The 20972-nt window shown below is 51.9% G+C and overlaps 1 protein-coding gene across 1 annotated transcript in view; it reads left to right on the top strand.

Moving 5' to 3' along the window:
- Window positions 1-20972, top strand: part of FA2H (fatty acid 2-hydroxylase) — a 46417-nt gene that overhangs the window by 11555 nt on the left and 13890 nt on the right. Inside the window, exon 2 of the mRNA XM_033128639.1 lies at window positions 12103-12195. Coding sequence (XP_032984530.1) covers window positions 12103-12195 — 93 coding nt within the window. The remainder of the gene's footprint in view (window positions 1-12102; window positions 12196-20972) is intronic.

Genomic DNA, 20972 nt, shown 5'->3' with positions numbered 1-20972 from the left:
GACAACTACAGATGGTGGCAAGAGCTACAACAGACTATATATATAGTGTGTGTGTGTGTGTGTGTGTGTGTGTGTACACACACATATATAGTCCATGTCATATATACATATATATATATGTATATATCACATATAACAGAATAGATAATAGATAATATATTTTAGAACAGGAGGCTGTGACAGAGTGGCACCTGCAGCCTTCTGATGGGGGCGGTCAGAGAAGGCTTCTCTGAGGAGCTGACATCTGATAGATGAAAAGGAGTTGTCATAAGAAAAACTGGGTAAAAAATAATTTTCAGATAGAACAGCAAGTGCAAAAGCCCTGGGTTATGACAGGACTTGGTGACATCAGGAATCCCAAAGGAAACTCTGGTGTCGCTGGAGAAATGTGGGTGAGGGAGAGCATGGGGAGGTAAGCAGAAGCCCTGCCTCACTAGAGCCCATGGGTCATCGTAGGGCGCTTCGATTTTATTCTGAGAACAATGGGCTGGAGGATGTTAAGTGGAAAACTGACAAAGTTGGTCTATATCTTAGGGTGTTCTGGCTGCCATGTGGAGGGTACATTGAAGGGGGTCAAGAGTGGAGGCAGGAAAAGAGCTAAGAGGCCCTTGCTATTGTCCAGGTTGGAGGTGGCCTGGACTGGGTGGCCATAGGGATGAAACGAAATGGAAAGAAATTGGAAATGTCTTGGAAGTGGGGCCACTAGAACTTGCTGATGGATTCGATGTTGGGAATAAGGGAAAGAGATGAATATGATGCCAAGGTTTTGACCTGAGCAACAGGGTAGTTTGGTTTATGGAAATGATGAATACTGGGTTGGGAGTCCAGGTTTGGGATGGGGCATAGTCACTGGGGCCACATGAAGTTTGATATGCCAAGGAAACACTCGGGTAGAGATTTCAAATAGTATTTGAGTATATGAGTCCAGAGCTGTGCTGTCCAATATGGCAGCCACTAGCCACATGTGGTGATTTAAATTTAAATTAATTAAAATGAAATGAAACAAAAATTCAGTTCCTCAGTCACTCTAGCCACACTTCAAGTGCTCAGTAGATACACGTGGCTAGTGGCTACTAGTTTGGGCAACACAGGTAAGACCATGTCGATTATGTAGAAAGTTCTGTCAGACAGGGATGGTCTAGAGCTGTGGCCCAGAGTCACAAGGCGTTTCTCTCTGGGATAATGGCGTCCTAATTGGGTGGCTCTGGCCAAGGAAGCTGGTCTCCCTGTCTTTCACGCCACTCACAAGGGCTCCTTCTTTTCCTCTCTGCTTGACCACTCCAGATTGTGTCCCTACTGATGGCTCTGACCTGTGGCCATGTCAGAGAGGTACTGACCACCCGGAAGAACAACTGGCTCTTTGGTTGTTCGAGGACATAATCCCCTGGGGCTGAAGCACCATTATAGCGACGAATATAAACATGGTGCTTAGGGAGCATAAAACATGGAGTATAGACGATAGCTCACAAGGAGATGCCAGTTCTAAGGGCTCACTGCAGAGACTTGGTTAAGAAATGTGCAGTGGATTTGGAAGTTGTCAGATTAAATGAGAGTGGGAAAGAAGACGCAGGCTTAGAGTCCAACAGTCTGTGTCCTAGAGCTAACCATACTATTGGAGACCAGCCAGTCACCCTCTGAACAGAAACATCCTCAATGAAAAATGGAAGTAGAAGAGGCAGCTGGTTGGCTCAGTTGGTTAGAGTGCAGTGCTCGTAACACCAACATCGCCGATTCGATTCCCACATGGGCCAGTGAGCTGCGCCCTCCACAACTAGATTGAAAACGACTTGACTTGGAGCTGATGGGTCCTGGGAAAACACACTGTTCCCCAGTATTCCGCAATAAAAAAATTTAAAAAAGAAATGGAAGAAGATTCCATGTTTGGGCAGGGGGAGAAGGAATTGATTGAATCAGTAAAAAAAAGTTAGTAGGTGTAAGGCGGCTGTTTGTTGTTGTTGTTTTGTTTACAAAATAATTCAGTGACTTCTATTTTTGGCAATACAATCATTTGCCATTTTATAAATAATGATGAGGACAACAATTATTTTTCTTCTTAAATTATTGGAGTATAGGAGGAAGCTTTAGGAACATTGTTTCTGGAAACGTGATTGATGAAATCATTTGTAAATCAATATGATAGATAATGAAATGTGTTTTATTCTGCAAGTTAGGTGAGTGAGGAGATAATATATTTCCGATGGCTTACGTGTGTTTTCCTGTGGATAGCACATCCCATAGGCCTGCCTGTAGTGCCTTGAGGTCTAAGTCCTGAGAGACTACAGTCTAGAAATGTCCCATCACATCTGCAAAAGGATAACCCTACAGGCTGTGGGTGCTGCCATCAGAGTGAGACTGCAGTCCCACTCCCCCTACCGCTGCAGTGCCAGGCAGGAGTTTGTAAGCAGGGCTGAGGAGGGGAGCCTCCAACAGCAGCCCTTACCCACCAGGCCGAGCCCAGCTCATGCTCCCAACCCCAAGCTCCCAGTTCGGCTTGTCCCCTTGGGCTGCTCCAAATCCCAGAGTCAAACCTTTCATTGGGAAAAAAGCACATGTCCCCTTGCTTCTTGGTGGCTTCCTGGAAATGGTGCCCTCATGTGAGGTTAGAGGCTAGAGAGGAAAGGATCTGTGTGGCTGCAGACAGCCCATGGCAGGATCTGGTAGACAATCAATTTAACAGCCTGGCAAGTTTTGAGCGGTAATTAATATTTTCAATCCACCGGCCCCCTTTGCTGATGTCCTGGATTGCCCATCTCTGCTGGCTTCTGCTTCTGGTGACAGGGTTGCTGATGATGTCATCCAAGGGGACTCATTTCATGAGTAGTAGCGATGCCAGGTCCGTGGTGAACCAATGTCAAGGACTCGGGAGGGTGGGGCCGTCTTGTCTAGATCCCTGCATCTCCTGAGCGGGAGGTGGTCACACCTTGGGCACACCTTTCCTACTCGTTTTCTCTTTTCCTTTCTTCATCCTACCGTGAATACTGGGATAGTGGCCTCAGAGCTCATCGCCTTGCCACAACTGTGGGTGGGCGAGGAGTGGATGTGCTTTGGGGGTTCTGTGGCTTGTCACTTGACAGATATGATTTTGGGTTTTTTGTTCATTTAGCTTTTGTTTTTCCACATAAAAGGTTTATTTAAAATGTTTTAAAAATAGGATAGGCCGTGGGACCTCGCTGGGCCTGGCTTCTGATTTGGACCTCATCAGGCAGAGGGTAGCTTATTAGAAATCAAAGCAAGCAGTTCCTTCAGCCCAAAAGTATAGCCCCAGGTTTCTGGCTACTGAAAACAACCAGCTCTGAGGAGACTGCTCCCTGGGGGCCTCAGGCTGGGCTTAACACAGAGGCTTCTCCCCAAGGAAGATTCTTGGTGAAGCTATGGCTCCATCCTCTTGCTCCCGGGCCTGCCCCTTCCTACCTGCCCAGGGCCCGTGCTACCCAGGCGTGCTGAGACACTGGGAGCCCCCACCTTCTTCTGGGCCAACACGGGGTGGGACAGCTGGACACAGGGCCTGGAGTACCATCTCATTTCAGAAAAAGGGTTTTCAGGCCAAACCCAGGGATAAAAGGCCATCTGTCCGTCCCTCGGTGCCCAGCCCCGGCTTTCCCGAACAACATTCCTTTATGCCGCTCCCCCGCCTCCTGCAGCCCCTGCCCCTCAGCACACTGCCTTCTTTCACCGCCTCTGTGGTCAGCTTGTTTGTTTGCCATGCAGAGTGCAGGCTTTCTGTTGTTCTTCTCTTTTCTCTCCCCCTCATGCACCCTCCAAGCAAACCCTCTGTGGGGGCACAGGGTCTGGGGCACTGGAGGAGGGCTGGGGGCAAAGGCAGAGTCCATGCCAGGGGCTTGGGACCACCCTATTGAGTCTTCCCAGAGGGCGCAGAGGAGGGCACAGGAAGAGCCTTAGAGGGGACAGCCCTGGAAGTGGGTTCCTGTTTGGCGGTCCCAGCAATCCTCTGAGAGTTCTTGAATCAGTGACTTGGTCCTCCTGTGCCTCAGTTTCCCCCATACCTCCTGCCAGTCTCTCAGGGAGAATTGTGTTGATACCAATGAGATGCCAGCTGCACATGTGGGGTGGTGGCACAGGGAGGTGGCATGGCTGTCCCAGGAGCCACAAGGCTTGGGGACGGGGTGGGGGTGGGGTGGGTTGGAATGCAAAGTAGGCCAAGAGGCTAAAGAGGGCTGCAGTTTTCCTGACCCCCCCCAGTTCAGCCTGCCTCCCACACATGGCACATCCACATGGGGAAACTTCTCAGACCCTGAAGAAAGGAAACAAGGCAACTCCTGCCTCCTGGACAGGAAAAAGTGGGCTAGGCAAGGGGGTACTTGAAGCCCCTCCGCCCCCCTTCAGGAGCTATCTGTGTGGGCTGCCACTGCAGACCGGTAGGATGGCTGCATTGATTGCAAAACCCTGGTTTCTGGCACGCCCTCAGTGTCGGGTAGAAGGCAGAATCTGGTCTCCACAGCTCCCTGGGTGCCTCCCTCTGTTTTTCTCTCTCCTGGTTGAATTCCTTCTGCTGTGGCTCTGTCTGGCTCCCAGGGAAACTGGTTTAGGCCTTGTGTTAGTGTTTGCTAGTGCTGTTGTAACAATGTCCCACACACTGGGTGGCTTAGGTAACAGAAGTGTGTGTGTCATAGCCTGGAGGCTAGAAGTCCGAGATCAAGGTGTCATCAGGGCTGGTTCCTCTGAGGGCTGTGCGAAGGATCTGTGCCAGGCCTCTCCCAGCTTCTGGTGGTTTGCTGGCACTCACTGGTGTTTCGTGGCTAAGGTCATGTGCTGAGGTGCTGGGGGTCAGGACTTCAACATACGAATTTGAGGTGGGGGACACAATTCAGCCCAGAACGGGCTTCCACACTGGGAAGTGAGACCCTGGAGGCAACTTCCTTGGGGCATGGCCTGCATCTCTCCTGTGATTCCTTCACCCTCGTGGATTTTGTCTCCCTTCCAGCAAGGGAAAGAGAACCAGTAAAACCAGCAGCCACCACACACTTCTGCTCCCTGGCCCCCTGCCTCTCTGGAAGCCAGTTCTCTCGGCTCCACTGGAAAGAAGAGGCCTGGGCTTGCCCTTCCCTGAGCTTTGCTGGGACTCTGCTTCCCCTGGTGCTAGCCGGTCACCCCACCCAGGGTCTTGGTACAGCTGATCCTGTAGTCCTGGCCCATGTGGGTGCTGCCTAGGCTTCCATCTGTAGTTCCTGCTCTAAGAATTGTGCGAGGGGGAAAAAACCCTTGCTCTTGCCTCTCCTCTGTGGCTGCACTGGGCGCAGGAGGGCTACAGCTCACCCAGATGGTTCAGTCTGGCAGACCAAGGGCTGTGTTTGCGCTCAGACAGGTTGGTTTGGCCCATATCATTTGTTTTAAAAGCAAGTCAAATGTAAAAATCTGAGACTTCATACAAAAATCAAGTTTTCCAGCTTTTCTTAGAAATCAGAAGGTCTGACAAGTCTGGGCCCCATCCTCACCTGACCTGTATTGCATCCAAGTGAGGGCGGCCCCCGCTTGACGCACCATGACTTCTAGTTCACTGCGGTCAGCTCCAATCCTGACAGCCTCCTGGGTCTCAAGACCAAGGGACAATGACCAGTGAGTACTGCACTTGCTGCATTTCTTTTTTTTTCTCTGTACCAGCACCTCTAACAAAAGGGCACCTCATGGTTCTGTTTGTTTTTTGTTTCTCGGTGCCTCATATTTTAAGATAAGTGACAGTGAGCATCTTTCCTTGTGGAGATGAAGTCGACTCCTACATTTATTCTGCAAACAAAATAGGTGTGTGTTAGGAGCCACGCCCTGCCTGCCTCGCTCACTGGTGTCACCTGCACAACCTCTGAGGACAGAGCAGGAACTGGGGGGGTGCCCCTGCCTGAGAGAAGCGACTTCCTCAGGGCACACGGCAAGTTCATAGTGGAGCCTGGTGGAGAACTAGGTCCCTTAGTCTCGAGCTGAATTCAACGTTAGAACTAGACCCTGGCCCTGTATTCCTCCCCCGTCCCAGGCTGCCCCTGAGTGAAGACTGCCTCCTGGAGGGACAGGTATGGTAGGGGGGCTGGCCGGAACCTCGGGGAGCTGGCAGGGAACGCCTCCTGGGTGCTCCAGGAGTTTGGGTCTGAGGGTGCTGAACCCCGTTTGAGAGAGACAGGCGGAGGATGGAGCCCAGGAGAAGGCGCAGTGGTGTGAGCAGGACGTCTCCATGAGAGGAGGGCCGTGGCTTGGTGATCTGACAGGAAGTAATGTTTCTTGACCACCAGCGCAGGAGTGGCACTGTGCTAGGGGACCTGTGCTCCTGTCTCGCCGACGTCTCTTTGTCGGCCTTGGGCTGTGACTGGGGGGGAGGGGGTCTAAGGGGATCAATACACCTTCCTCGCTGCCCCCACCATATTGCCCGGCATAGCCAGTAGTTCTTACCTCAGAATGGGCAGTGCCGTCCTACCCAACTTCCTTGGCAGAACACATTGACCTTCTCTCTCCAAGTATGTACAGGCTTTGGAAGGCATCGGGAAGCTCTCTCTTCTTGCCTGCGCTGCCCACCCTTCAGTGGCCTCTCCAGGTCTGGGCCGCCAGAGGTTAAACAGGCCACCATCTACTTATCAGTGTATTGTTCAGCAAATAATTTGAGTGCTGATCTTGTGCCAGCTACTGGGGACCTAGTAGTGAGCAAGACAGCAGGGCGTCTACCCTCGTGGAGCTTACGTTCTAGCTTGGGAGGCTGTCACAGGGAAAGGCGTGAGGAGAACGGGGTGCTTTCAGCCTGAGCGCTGCCCTGCTGGACTCACCAGGCTCCTCGCACACAGCTGTGGGCCTGACTGCAGAAGTGCTTCTAGACGGGTCTCCAGGCTTCCTTCACAGGGTGGAGCGGTCAGGAGGGGCCAGGAGGAGGGGTGGGTCTTCAGCTCCATTCTCGTTGTCTAGGGATGGTCTTGTGTCCCTCAGGTAGACCCTCTAAGAAAGCTGTCACCTGGCACAGGTAGGTTGGCCATCCCATGTCCTGCCATTCCCATTAACACAAGTTGACCATTCTTATGAAAACCAGTGCGTCTCACTTCAGAATTACTCACTTCCTTGCCAAAATACGGAAACTCATTATTTAATCTGAAGCCATCACCCAGAACAGTTTTCAACTACTGGAAAAGAGCCCACATGTTCTTCAGTTTCTCATGCTTTTTTTGTGTTTTAAAGCTCCCTTTGGCTTGCTTCTAGGATCAGGAGAGTCTTTTAAAGAATGCGTTGTGGAAGTTTCCAAGAAACTTTTTTTCAAACTCTTTTAGTGTGAGTTGTACCCTTGCTCCTAGGAATGACCTTTATACACGTCTGATTCATGCATGGTGTTTACCTGTGGAATTCAAGGGTGAGCCCAGCTCAGCTATAAAATAAACACTGGGGCATGGAAGTTTGGAAAATGTGACCCAGATCAGTGTGCGTGGGGCAGTGGCTCCCGCAGGACTCACTTCCTGGAACCCCCGCCGCCCTGCCCCACCCTCCAAGCTCAGATGTAAGCAGCCCCCTAATGGGAAGGGGAGACCTTGTCTGGGAGGCTTTGTCCTGTCTGCATGGGAGAAGGCTTTTAGACCGTGTGAAATCTCACAACTAGACTTACGAAAAATAGTCAATGAAAGACACACTCATGCTAGAGGACACTACCTCGTCCCTGAGGGTATTTCTGCTGCTGGTGTTGCCAACGTGTCGCTTGCTCTGGCTCTCCTTGAAGTCTCCTCCTATATGGGAGGTTTGTACGGTCTTGTGATTAACAATCTGGGCTTCTGCCAGGGAGAGGTGTGGCCCAGTGAGGCCACCCAGAAAGCACCTTGCTTACATGTCAGTTTGGGATTTCTTTGCCAAAAGCCTGTCACTCATGGCATTACTGCCTGGTGGCTCCAGGAGTCTCAAACTGTGGTTAAGTCGGGGCAGCAGAAGGAGGCAGGAGGCCAGGAGGGAACGGCCCCTACTCGCCTCCCTTCCTCCCCACTTTTCCTCATTCTACATGGGCAGCGTCCCCCACGAGGCTGGTCCACGATTCAAGGGTCCTGTCCTGAGAGCATCCCCGACTGCTCTGTGCTGGGGAGGCCAGCTTGTGAGCTCCTTCCCCTTCCTCCTGGCTCCCAGGAAGGAGGCAGAGAGCCATGGGGCTCCTCCACTTCCCTCACTTCACCCGGACTATTTCCAGTTGAACGGAAAAAACCTGAAAAGTACTGTTTCCATTTTTAGCCAACATCTCTGTGCAAAGCTGGATTTTTAGTAATTTTAAAAGTAAAACCTTAGAACTGGAACAAAGTGTATGTTTGATCTACTTCCTGTTACCCATAGATCTGAGGGCCCCACACCAACCACCTTGAACCAGAAAAACAATTATGTACAATTCCTGCTCACAAAACAAAAATTTTAGGTTGTAATTTTTCTGCATTAATAAATATTTTAAAATAGAACTCCCCCCCCCCTTTTTTAATGTCAGTGTAAAGTTGCCAACTGCCCTTCCTTGGGAAGAACTGACTTTTACTATGAAAGTATACATTTTCCTACCTATTTGGTATTGAAATTTCCTCTTATTTATGAAATGCTGCGGATGGTAATTTAAAAAATGTTTTTATTTGGCAAAATAAAATGCTGGCAATCTTGTATCAGTCTAATGGACTTTTAGTTCTTCTCATGCCTATCCTGTGTACTTGGCCAAAGGGCACTGAGAATATAAGGCCCAAATTATTGGAATTTTGGCCCTTGTATCTGGGCACTGTCCTGTCCAGTAACGTTCCAAGATGGTGTGTTTGGTGTCCTGGGCTACCTCTCTCACCTAAGCAGACATTCCCACTCCATTTGTTTTACATTTCCCAGGAGCACGTGCCCTGCAGAGCTTCAGAGCTGCGTTCCCAGAGCCAAGCCCACAGCCCTGCAGGAGTCTCGGCACCTTGGCTATTTTGTAGAGAACCAGCATGGAAACATGGCCCACTCAGGAGCTACTAATATGAGTGGAGCATCTCATAGTGTCAAGAGCCCCTCTTAGGCTCCCTGAGAAGAAGAAATAGTGGTTTTCTGCCCAATTGGAATCTGTAACACCATTGAACAAGCAAGATAATTTCCCAAACATACAAAGACCACAAGAGGCAGGAAATTATAAATACCAAGTGAGGCTGTGGGACCTATGGGAAGTATGATTTTCTAAAAGTTGTAAAATGAAGAGATCATTGCTGGCTAGAATGGTTAGGAAAGAAGTGCATGGTGATCGAGAGACTATTCTGGAGTCCAGCTGCTGACTCCACCTCTCACTAGCCGTGGGGCTGCCCTGTGCCTAGCTCCCCTCATCTGTCAAGTGGGAATGATGATTGTGCCCAGTTCATACAGTTGTTATGAAGATTGAAGGGCTGGGCACATAGTAAGCATCCGTGAATCTTAACCTCTGTCGTCATCCTGGACAGGGTGACATTTGAGAAGGAAAATGTAAGGCATGGTTAGAAAATGGTCAATCATGCCGACTGGCTAGAGGGAAACATTCGGGTTAATCCAGGGGCATAATAGGAGAGGAGTTTGGAAATACAGGGGAAAGACTTTAAATATAGGGAAATCAGCGATAAGGCGATTTGCAAAGGACGTTATGTTCACTTTTAGGAATGTGGTATCAGAGGTGATAGTAGGGTTTTTGGATCAGACTATGATGTGGGCAGTTGGAAACCTCCAGGGGCAAGGAGCGGGGCCAATGTCAGAGAGAGAGAGATGTGGGGAGTCTTCAGAGCTGATTCCCTGGCACGTTGCGGATGCTCACGTGTGTGTCTGGATGAGTGGATGAAGGCAGTGGCTATGGATGAGATCCCCGTAGGAGGGAAGGACTGAGGGAAGAGGAGGGGGCCTCTTCACCGAGACCACCAGCCCCTGAAGAAGAGGCTGATATGGAGCCAGGGCTTCCTGTCCCTGCAAACACCCCTTGACGACCCCATTTCTCAGGCTTCCTCTGCTTTCCACAGCCTACTGCTTCCCCATTCATCACTACTCCGGGTGCCCAGTCTTGTTCACGCATCGTTTGTGGCCCTCCAGTGAGTAGATCTGCCGGTCCATATCACCTCCTGGACCACACGAGCTCTCCACATGCCACCAGCAGCAGTAGTCCACAAAAGAAGTTCAGGTGGCCGTATGCTAAGTGACGAGCCTCATAGTATGGCAGCCAAAGGGGCCAATGGGAGCTCAGTTCCCATAACCTGAAATACGACATTTCATTTGAGGAAGGTGCGAGCCCTTCTGGCTTCTGCACTGGTCCCATCAGACCTACTTTGGAAGAGGAGCATGGACCACCCGTTATGCTTAGAGACCCTGTTAGGTCCTAAGAGGGTCTTGGAGGAAAGCAGATGGCAGAGGGCAGGTACTGGCCATCCTCAAATATGTATAAGCCTGCCAGGTGGAAAAGAAAGAGCCTGTTCAGTACTAGAGAGAAAGAACCAGGAGTGACCCCTGGAAACCTGAGGCAGCCAGTGAGTGGAAGGGAGGCTTGTCCAGGGACTTGAGCTCTCAGAAAACAGTCCAGACTGGAGTGAACAGAAGCCTGGGCCAGACAGATGGGCGCTTTGTGCCCGGTGCCACAGGCAATGACCCTTTCTCTTGCTGCCAATGGTGGTTTAGGTAGATGTGCCCAAAACAGATCTGTGTCTGCCGCTCAGGTATGTCTCAAAAGTGTAGCACAGACAAAACCATTAAATGATCATACATGTGATAACCCTTCCTCGCTTGGGACAGCAGACCCCAAAATGTGTCTTTTGTTTTATTGAGAGAGATGATGGAGTTGCAGTGAGTGGGGTTGGGGGTCCAGAGAAGGATTGGCTCACCCTACCTAAGAAAGGACTTCAGGTGACCAGGAGAAAATAACTATCCAGGAGAGAGGGAGAGTCAATAGCTCGGTGACTGGGGACACTCTGAGGTATTTTGAGGGTGGAACAGAATTAGAAGGGGCAAGATTATTATATGACATTTATATTGGATACTTAGAGAGTTTGATTGTATGAGGTGCTATAAAGTCCCCTCTTCTTTGTCCTTAAGAGATCCTCAGAAATGCTTTTTTAAAGAAGGAAGGCAGCATGGTGACACACTAATAATACTGAGATACCCAGACCAAGGCCAAACCATGAAGCCCGATTTTATTTGGCTTACATATGGCTTTTCCCATAAAATGCCAGCATCACGGCCACCGTCAGTTTCACACGTGTTTCATTTGGAAGCAAAACTGTAAGAACTGTGACAGTAGAAACCCCAACTGGCTGCTTAAAACAGTCTTCTTGTGTTCTTACTAATACCCAGCTTCCAAGGCCCCCTCAATGGCCACCAACACCACCATGTCCTTTAGTCACAGGGACTCAGAGGGCAGCCACCGTCCTCCCGCATTGACAAGTGCTCTACCCACTCTTCCTGCAAGGAAGCGTGAGTTTCACCTACGTGCCAGTCTGTCCAGCCTCACCCCGTGTGACGTCAGGGCCAGCTGGGACCATGTAATTTTCCCAGTACATTCCATTCCCTTCTGACTTTGCCTCTTTGCTGCTGCGATTTAACCTTGAACCCATTGGGGCACTCCTCTGCCAGTTTCACCCTATGTGTGGCTGCTGAGCCACACATGGGAGTTCCTGGAGGGACCGTCTCCCTCACTCTGTGCTGCTTTTCTTTCTTGTGGGCTCGTGCACCTGGGTGGCCCAGCCTGTGACCCATGGGCTTTGTGGAATTACGGGGTGGGGGGGAGAGGGTGAGTAGTCATCAGGCATGGCACAGTGAGCCCGCCAGGTGACTCCCTGTGACTCCCGCTGCCTGACACCTGCTAGGGACCTGGAGGGGTGCTGGCAGGGACCTCATTGCCCAGAGCTTCCTGCTAATCACTCATTCGCGTACAGTCTCTTTGCCAGCTTCTTTTCTCTCCCTGATCTTTCTACCTCATGTTTTTGCAGAAATTATTTTTTTTTAAGGGAGAAGAAAAATGCAGCGAATAATGCATCCCACAGCCGTATATTCCTGTTTTCAAATGGGCTCAGTGCCTTTGACCTTCGCCCACCCTGCCCAACATGGGGCTGTCGCCACTCCTGGATGCCTCATCACAGGGTGGCTTGGGACTCTGCCCTTACCCACTGTAAGCAATCGCCTCATACCCTCTCTCTCCAGAGCTCCACGGAGAATGAGGCTGCAGGCTCTGCAAACACTCAGAAGACAGACTCAGCCATGGAACCAAAACTCAAAGTCGTGGATTGGGACAAGGTAACCGGCACAGGAGGGGTTGGGATGATAATTAGGGGTTCCCGGGGCCAAGGAGAGGGGGTGTGGAGTCAAAAGCTGTGGTTATTCATGGAGTTTGCCAGGGAAATGAGTGTGGGAAGCAGGTGCCCATAGCACACAAGCATGGCCAGTGGAAAAATTGCACACAGAGAGGTCTGTGCAGCGGCAGGCCCCAAACACCCCAGAGGGAGGGCTCCCACATGGACCCCTGAAGCCCAGAAGGGCACAGTGCATGCCCAGCTTCAATGGTGCACGCGGCAGAGCTGCCAGGACCAGCACGATCCCGTGTAAGAGTCACCAGCGTGGGAGCTGCTGAGGCTGATGGGGGCAGGCCTGGAACTGTGCAGGGTTTGCTGCAGAGGCCGATGGCAGACCTCTGTCGGCGTGCAGAGGCCAGCATCTTGCCGGGATTAGGCAGGCCCCCTTTGTTGGTTAGGGCAGTCCCGAGTGGTCAGAGGTGGGAGTGGAGGTGGGGAGAAGCAGCATGGCCTGAGGTCTCTGAAGGGAACCAGATGTGGGAGCCATTTCCCTCCAACCTGGGTCATGAGACTTTCCCAATATCATTTTGCCATTTCCTCCTGGAATAAACATGAGTGGGTATGTCCATAAATGTCCCCGGCCTGTGCTGGATAGTGGGACAAGAAAGAAACAGCGCAGGCCCCTGTGCCCAGAGAACTTACAACCCGGTGGAGAGGACAGACACGCCCACCAGTAAACAGTACAACATGAAGAGATGCAAGAAGCACTCCCAAAGAACACAGGTGGCCAGAGGAGAGGTGGGAGACTCCAGAAAGCTTGTTGTTTGCTGGGTCCTTTGGCTGGACTCTTGAGGCCCTGACCCCAGGAACTGGGGGATGGCATCTGTCAGGTGGGAATTGCCACCACGTCTCAGGGATCCTGTCAGCCCACAACAAAGGTGCATGTGGGTGCTCTACCAGAGAGCCTAGGACAGGCTGTTCTGTGCCTGTGTCCTTCGAAAGGCGTGTAACCAAAAGGGAAATAGAAGGCCATGCAAGGGAAAGGCTACCCAGGGCAACACAGCGCCCCCCAGAGGGCTCACCAGAGACCTGGTGTCCTGACCTCAACCCCTGGGCTTGGCCATAGTTGCTATTGCCCAGGAGCTGAGGTTGGGGGAGGGGGTTCTTGGTGCAAATGCCCGACTTCTCTGGGCGTTTGGGGGACTTATGTTTGTTCTGTATGTGGGCAGGATGGAGGGGGCCATAGCCAACTTGAATGGAACAAGGACCCTGGAAACCATGGAGTTAGGCCCTTGCCCTGGGAAAGGAGGAGCTGCAGTGGAAGACGAGGAGGCTGTGGGATGAGGGCAGGACCAGAGAATGAACCGCAGTGCATCCAGCTCAGGGCTCAGGACCCATGGATGACACCGAGAGGAGTTGTGAAGAGGGGTCCTTGGGGCCAGCATCTGTGGGCTTGGCTGAGGGATTGAATGTTGGAAAGAAAATACTCTGAAGAGAGAGCTGACTAGGGATGGATAAATATCCTGCTGGGGAGAGGCCCCCCCAGTCTCAGTGGGCTGCAGGTTCATGGCCAACCCCAACCCTGTCACCTCCTGGCGGAGGGGCAAGTGGGGATTAAGTCCACCTAGGCCTGTTCCACTATCACCTGTGCCCACCCCCCAAGGAAAGAGGGGCCTCCTCTGTTACTCCTCCTCCAGGGCCTGCTCCTGGCTCCTTGCCAGCACATTCAGGCTGGTCATGCCTGACTCACTTTCCCCACCTCTCTGTCATTCTCTCTCACACACACTTCCTGTCTTCCTCCTCCCATCCTCCTGCGACCCTGGGAGGGGCAAGGGCTTGCCCAAGAGAGGGTGTGGAGACCCCCTCAGCTCCATGGGTGGCGATGGGAGGTCAGCTTCGTGCCTCCCCCAGCTCCCTGAGAAAACGCAGCCTTCCGAACTGGGCTTCCCAGGGAGACTGAACAGTGCTTTGCTTACTTTTCTTTTTTATTCATCTACCTCATGGTCAATACTAGAAACTTTGGGAGAAGTGGAGAGGCTGTCTGATTTAAGCCCTGCATCTGTTTCTGACCCAGGCCAGGGGCTTGTGTGAGCTGTTGGGTTTGGCCCTTGAGCTGTGGAGAGAGGCCAAGTGTGCAGCAGCTTTTTTTCCCACCAGGAGTCCTATGCCCGGGGTGGGTTTACATACCTGCTCTTGGGGCAAAAGGACTTGCCAAAGTTAACCCTTCATGTTTTGTACTCCAGGGGAGCTCCTCTGGGCGCTGCTGAGGAAGGGAGCCTTGGGCTCCTGTGGCCAAACGTCCCCTAGAAGTTGGGGACAGTGAGGGGAACTGGGATGGGGCTGCCGGGGCACAGGGAGAAGGTTCTGAAAAGACAGCGGAGGGCTAGGAAACCAGCCCAGGGTGCCCTGAGGTGCCATGCCACCTGACTGTCGGACTTTCAGGTTCTGCATGGGCTTTTATTGGAACCGTTTCTGTCATCCCTCCCATTACCCATTTGGGCAGGACCCAGGCTTCCTTGTGGGACAAGAACTCAGGTTGTGGTTCCACCCTGTACTCCACCCTGCGTGTCTCCGTTTTCTGGAACCCAGCCAGCCTGAAACTTGCCCCAGAAGAGCTGGCGGGAGCTGCCCACCACTCCTGGCTTCTGGGCACACCTGTCCCATTTGTCTCCCTGCCTCTTTTCCCTGCTTCACTGTGTCCATTTCAGAGACCTCCCCTGGCAGCCTCCTCCACTCTGCCCACTTTGGGGACCAGCATGCGGGAACCAGATGAAACTGATATGATTTGAAGGGTTTGCAGAAGTTCCTGCCCATATGTCCCTGGACAGCGGAGTTAGGGACAAATTAACACTTCTTTTATTGAGCTCCTACCGTGTGCTAGACACTGCGGGCCAAACATTTTAAATATGCTGGTATTATCTGATGAGTCCTCTAACAACTGCAGAGATAAGATTATCAGATCCTGATTTAACTAATGAGGAAGAGCTCAAGTCTCCTGCCCAAAGTCCTTCTGCTGGTTAGCTCAGCCCCACCAGTGTTACTGCTGAGCCCTTCTCCCCTGCCCGGCACCCCTCTACGTGTCCTGGAGCCTGTCCACCCTTGAGGCCCATGACTGGGAGAGGAGGTGGCAGAAGGGAGGAAGGTGTCTCCAAAGCTCTCTTCCCTAGGAGGCAGCCAGGTGTGTCCCAAAGCGAAACACAGCAGTGGGCTCTCAAAGCCCCTTTGCCACCTCCCCACACCACACACGTTCACGTACACACACACCCATTAGCATCAGGGGCTGCTCCGAGGGTCCCCGGGGCCTGGCACATGTTGACACTGGCCACATGGGTTAACCTTTCAGGACCCTCAGTTAAGTCACTGAGAACTCAGGAAAACATCTCCTGGATCAGAACAAGGGCCTCTTGGCCCGCCCTCCTCTGGGGAGGGCCAACCTCCACGCTGTGGGTACAGCCCTGGCTCACCTCCCAGCATTCTACCCGCCCCCCACCCCCATCCCCTTGGGTCCCCTTGGGCCTCCTTTCTCCCCTTGACCCTCCCTAGAGTGGGGGTCTGGAGGGTCTGGCTGCCAGGAGGGATTTACAGGGACCTCCCCAAGACCGTCCTTGCTGGGCCAGGCTCTCAGTTTTCCTCCCTGTTTGCCCCTTGCCCAGAGCCCCTGGCCTCTCTTCCAAAGAGCTCAGGAGTGCCCAAAATACGCACCCCGCCTCCCCCAGGAGAAACCAGGTAGACAGGCTGGGCGCTGCCCTCTGTGTCCCTGTGAGGGCAGTGGAAGAGGCAGCTGGGAGCAGGAGATGCCCCTGCGTGACCACAGACGGCTCAGGTCTGTTTCTCCCTCAGCAAGATGAAGGCAATTATTCCCCGCCCCCCCCCCGGGTATCGTGTGGGCTTGTCAGGAGCATCTGACAGGGTGTACAAAGGGGTATCACAAAGTGAGCTGCCAGTGAAAGACCAGCCCTCTCACTTTAGGATGGGGGGATGGGGTGGAGCCTCTTTGCTGTTCTTCTGTCCCCAGGACTGAGGTCCTACAGGCTCTCTGCATGGTGCATAGCCAGCCTTCCTCCATTCCCTAGGCCTCGGCCCTGTCACCCCTGCTCCCTGTCCGCTCTCATCTCCCTGAAGCCTCACAGTAGGGAGCCTGAGGCCACCTCCCCAGCTACCACTTGCCTGGGTTGGGGAGGAGGCCGGTCCAGAACCGCCTCTGTGGATTTGAGCTTAGGCGCCCAGATAGACTGCATAAGACGGCCTGCAGACACCCCTGCAAGGCCACCAAGAGCCCCGCACTACACACCCCTGCTGGGTCCCTCACAGCCTCTCTGTTGGGAATTCGTAGCCAGAGGGGTCCTGAACCAGCTGAGAGGAGGCCTCCTGGCCCTGGGTTAAGACCTGGGTTCTGGAGCGGGACAGGCTCCCGTGCAGGTCACCTCTATTATATGTAGCTGAGCACCTGACCTCAGTCTTCTCATCTGTAAAATGAGGTTGTCCCAGGCCCTAGTTCTCAAAATCACAGCTTTCAAAGGAAAGTAGATGTGAAGTCTGAGCCCGGGGGGCCTGTGACGAGGATGCAGAAACAGTGTGTCTTAGGATTCTTCTCGAGCTTCTTGTCCTCATTCCCCGCCCTACCGGCCCCCACTAGTTGGAAGCCCATATCTGCCTTCCTGGCTCAGAACTCTGCCCTGGAGCTATGAGCTCCTAAGTTTGGGTGGACATTTCTTTGAACAATTGCCTTGGCTCATGGCTGTGGTCGTGGGAGCAGCTGTTGGCACAGAGCAGCTCCCCCCACTCCCTTCATTTTCCCCTCGGGGGAGAAGCAGATTCCTAGCTTGCTATTTCTAAGCTGGGGCTGCCTCGGGAAAGACTTCCGTGCCACCTGGCCCCTGTACGCCAGTACAGGGCAATGGGTAGGGGAGAGGCCCCCTCCCCATCTGGCAGCACTCGCCCTTCCACCCACCCTCTGGGCAGCAGGCTGCCCTTTCCCCCTGCCCAGCCCTGTGGCAGCTGCATTCCTGGCATAGCCGGGAGACGCCCTCCCCCTCCCGTTGGGACAGGGGCAAAGCTGGATGGGGGAGGGGAATGGGACACACACAGTTGGCACTTAGTGCTTTGGCCAATCTCACCCCAGACTTGCATGAGCTTCCTGGGGCCCAGCCTGTTGCTTGGGGTCTTTCAGTTCACCAGTGGACACCCCCTCCCCCAACAAGCCCACTCCAGAGCAGTTTCTAGGCATATCCTCACCCTCATCCTGCTAGTCCTCCTTTTGCTGGGCATTCCCCATGGAATCACTTGCCCTCTCTGAGCACCAGCTTCCACAGCTGTAAAAGGAAGATTTGCTCTTGTGAGGGTTGCTGTGGAAGCCCCGACATGCCTGGGAACTGAAGGTGTATGCGTAAGCAGTGGCCTTTTCCTCCACTCCACCTCCTTCAGAGGCCAGCAGACCTTTGCCGATACCTTTGATGCCTTCCCTGTGTCCTCCAAGCCTTAGGAAGTAGGGTTGGGAAGGGGACAGGACCAGGTACCAGCTTGGGAGGAAGAGATCATTTGTGGGAGGGTTAGCCAGGGGACCTCTGCCAGGTAGAGTAGGACATGACATTTATCTTGAATCCCTTCCCACCTCATCTCTTGCCTTCCTCCCTTCTCAAGACCAGTTCCCAGTCAGCTGCCATGTTGGAAATGACCAGCAAATGAGATGTTGAAAATATTAGCACTCAGCTGAGACTTTGTCCTTCAGTAATCAGGACTGACAGAGGATTGGGAAAAGATACCCTATCAGGGCATGTACCATCTAAATCAAGGCTGAGCACACAGTGACTGTCCCGGTTCCTGGGAGATTGTGTGAAGGGTGCTCTAGCTGGGGGGAGGGAGCAAGGGAGGCTCCCACTCCGGGACCAACTAACCCCATGTCAAGAATCACTTACCCTCCCGGGCCTCAGTGCCCTCATCCATAGCATGGAGAGGAGGTCAGCAGGCCTGGCTTTCCACACACACATGGAAGGCTCACTTGACTTCCCCGGGGTAGTGGGCTGAGGCCCCAGTGGTGGAAGTATAGGTGTTGGCCTTTGAGAACTGAGGGGATGTTTGCAGAGAGAGTGTGCCTTGTCACGATTCCTCCAGGTGGTGCCTCAGGCTCCAGGGTGAATTGACCCTCCCTGGGCACCAAGAAGGGCTACCTCACAGAAATGCCCTGGGGGCTAGCCTGGATTCACGGCCCTCCAAGGCCAGTGAGCTGATCAGAGGTAGCCTTGGGACCAACTCTAGCAAGTCCACCATTTGTATGGTATCCAGTGCATGCTGGTCTACCCAGGGAGGAACCGAGTCATGTTCAAAGAGCAGGCGGGTAACGGGGTATCAAATGAGAGACCCCTGTGTTAGGGAGTGGGGAGTTGGGGAGCACTGGCTCTCTTCCCACCACACCTGTAAACTAAACTCCTCTTCAGCGGTCGAGCTCCAGCACTCCACACCTGCTCTGTCCTTTTGTACTAGTGTCTCTTCACAACAGAGTGTAAGAGTCAGGCCGGAATCCCTGCTTGCTGCTTGCCTAGACATTTCTTCCTGGGTCTCAACTGAATTAAGCTTATGAATCCTATGCTGTTTTCTACTCGCATTATGAAATAAGGGCAAAATGGATCAATAGGTGAAAATTTGCCCAAATACTGCAAGGCTCAGAGAGAGGCCCACCTGGCCGAAGCCTGTGCTATAATTGGAAGCATTCATTATATAAAGTAGCTAATTCGAATTAAGTGTACAAATGAAAAACAGGCATAGAGTGTCATGTGTAACATACAAAAGTGGAACATATAAAAATCAGGCATTTCAAACTGATTCTGGGTGGTGAACACACAATGTAATTTATAGATGATGTGATACAGAATTGTACACCTGAAGTCTATGTAATTTTACTAACAATTGTCACCCCAATAAATTAAAATAAATAAATAAATAAATAAATAAATAAATAAATAAATAAATAACCTTGGGGGGGAAAATCAGGCATTTCATTTGGGATAGATGGTGGTAAGTTAAGGATGCATATTATCCTTAGAGTAATAATAGGGGAAAATACAAAAGGGCCTAGCTACAGAGCCAATAGAAGAGACAATATAGACTATTGTGTAATACTTGATTAATGCAAAAAAGACAAGAAAGGAAGAATGGAGGAGACAAAGCAAATGGCAAGATGGTAGATCAAACGCAACATTAAATGTAAACGGACTGAACACTCTCATTAAAAGACAGATTGCCTGACTAGATGAAAAAGCAAAACATAACTATATGCTGCCTGTAAGAGATGCACTTTAAATGTAAAGACATAGACAGGTTGAAAGAAAGAGGATGCAAATGCCAAGTATAAAGAAGCCGGGTGTGGCTCTGTTATATTCAGACAAAGTGGGCTTTGGGACAAGGAGTATTACCAGGGACCTGGATGGCTGTTTCCCAATTCATCAAAAAGACATAACTGGGCAAACTTGAGCAAGTTATTCTGCTTCAATTTCCCCATCTGCAAGGTAATAATCATAGTTCTTGCCTAGTTAGAGGTATGGCAAGGATCAAATGATTTAACTCATGTAAAGTGTTTAGAACCATGCTTGGCACATAATAAATGCTCTATGAATGTTATTAAATTGGTGCAAAAGTAATTGCGGTTTAAAAGGTTAAAAATAATTGCCAAAACTGCAGTTACTTTTGCACCAACCTAATGATTCTCAAAATAGTTTGCAAAGCCTCAAGCTCTCACCATGACTCTGGCCTAGCTTCTTCTGAGGTGGGGCTCTGCAGGCTGCACGAGATAGGGTGTAAACACAGGCCACTAGCTGGTTCCTCCAGTTCTTTTTCCTGGTTGGGGGGGTGGGGGTGGTTGTGGTATGTGTGTGTGTGTAAACCTGAGGCAGAGAAGTAGAAGGAATGAGACAGCATGCACCCATTGAATCTGTTTCCTGCTAAACCCAAAGGAGAAAGTCAAGGAGATGCGGGGACTGGGGCCAGGAAGGGAATGGCGACTAGGTGGGGTTTGGCTGATTGCCTGGTCTAACTGGTGCTGGATGGGACTGCTCCAGGCTGCCCTGAGTCATCTTCCATCCTAGGAGGCAGGAAGGCAGCCAGCGCCTGAGAATGGCGGGGTTCACATAACAGGAACCACAACCATCTTTGGACCTTTCTCCCTGGTCATAGGCACCAAGAGACTGCCCAGTGCCCTTCCCTGTTTGCCTGAGACCCTTACACCCCTGCTCCAAGATAGTGATGGTGGAGCTAGCTTCCCCTCTGGTAGGGCTGGGAGACCTGCTGGGGCCGAGGCAGCTTTGGCAGGGAAGTCTGTGCAAGGATGAGATTCCAGCCAGGGCTGTGGGAAAGCAGGTTTCAGAATCGCTGTTGACTCTTTCTCCCTGGCTTGAGTGTTCTTCCTCCATGTACCTCTCTCTCCTCTCCTTTTCTCTTCTGACACAACCTCCCTTCTCACCTGCAGTAGCCACCTGACTCCCTTGTATTGGAGATGTATTGATATCCTCTGTGTGCCAGACACTGGGCACGTCTCTCCCTCTCTTATCAGGGGTGGTGGGCACACCTGTCTTTATAGACATGAGGACCGAGAGGCTCCGAGAGGTACAAGCACTTGTCCAGGATCCCATGGCTGATAAAGGGCAGAGCCAGGTTTCACGACTCATTCATTGTTCTTTATGGGTTTGGGTTTACTGGTTTTGGTCCAGATTAATCTGCCTCAATACACTGACTCATTAGAAATCTTCAAGGGCCTCCCATTGCCTAGAGCTGTGGCTTCCTAACGTTTTG

The sequence above is a fragment of the Rhinolophus ferrumequinum genome, chromosome 15 (genome assembly GCF_004115265.2).
Source record: "Rhinolophus ferrumequinum isolate MPI-CBG mRhiFer1 chromosome 15, mRhiFer1_v1.p, whole genome shotgun sequence".
Lineage (NCBI taxonomy): Eukaryota > Metazoa > Chordata > Mammalia > Chiroptera > Rhinolophidae > Rhinolophus > Rhinolophus ferrumequinum.
The sequence above is the reverse complement of the archived record's forward strand: the minus strand, read 5'-3'. Positions and strand labels throughout refer to the sequence as shown.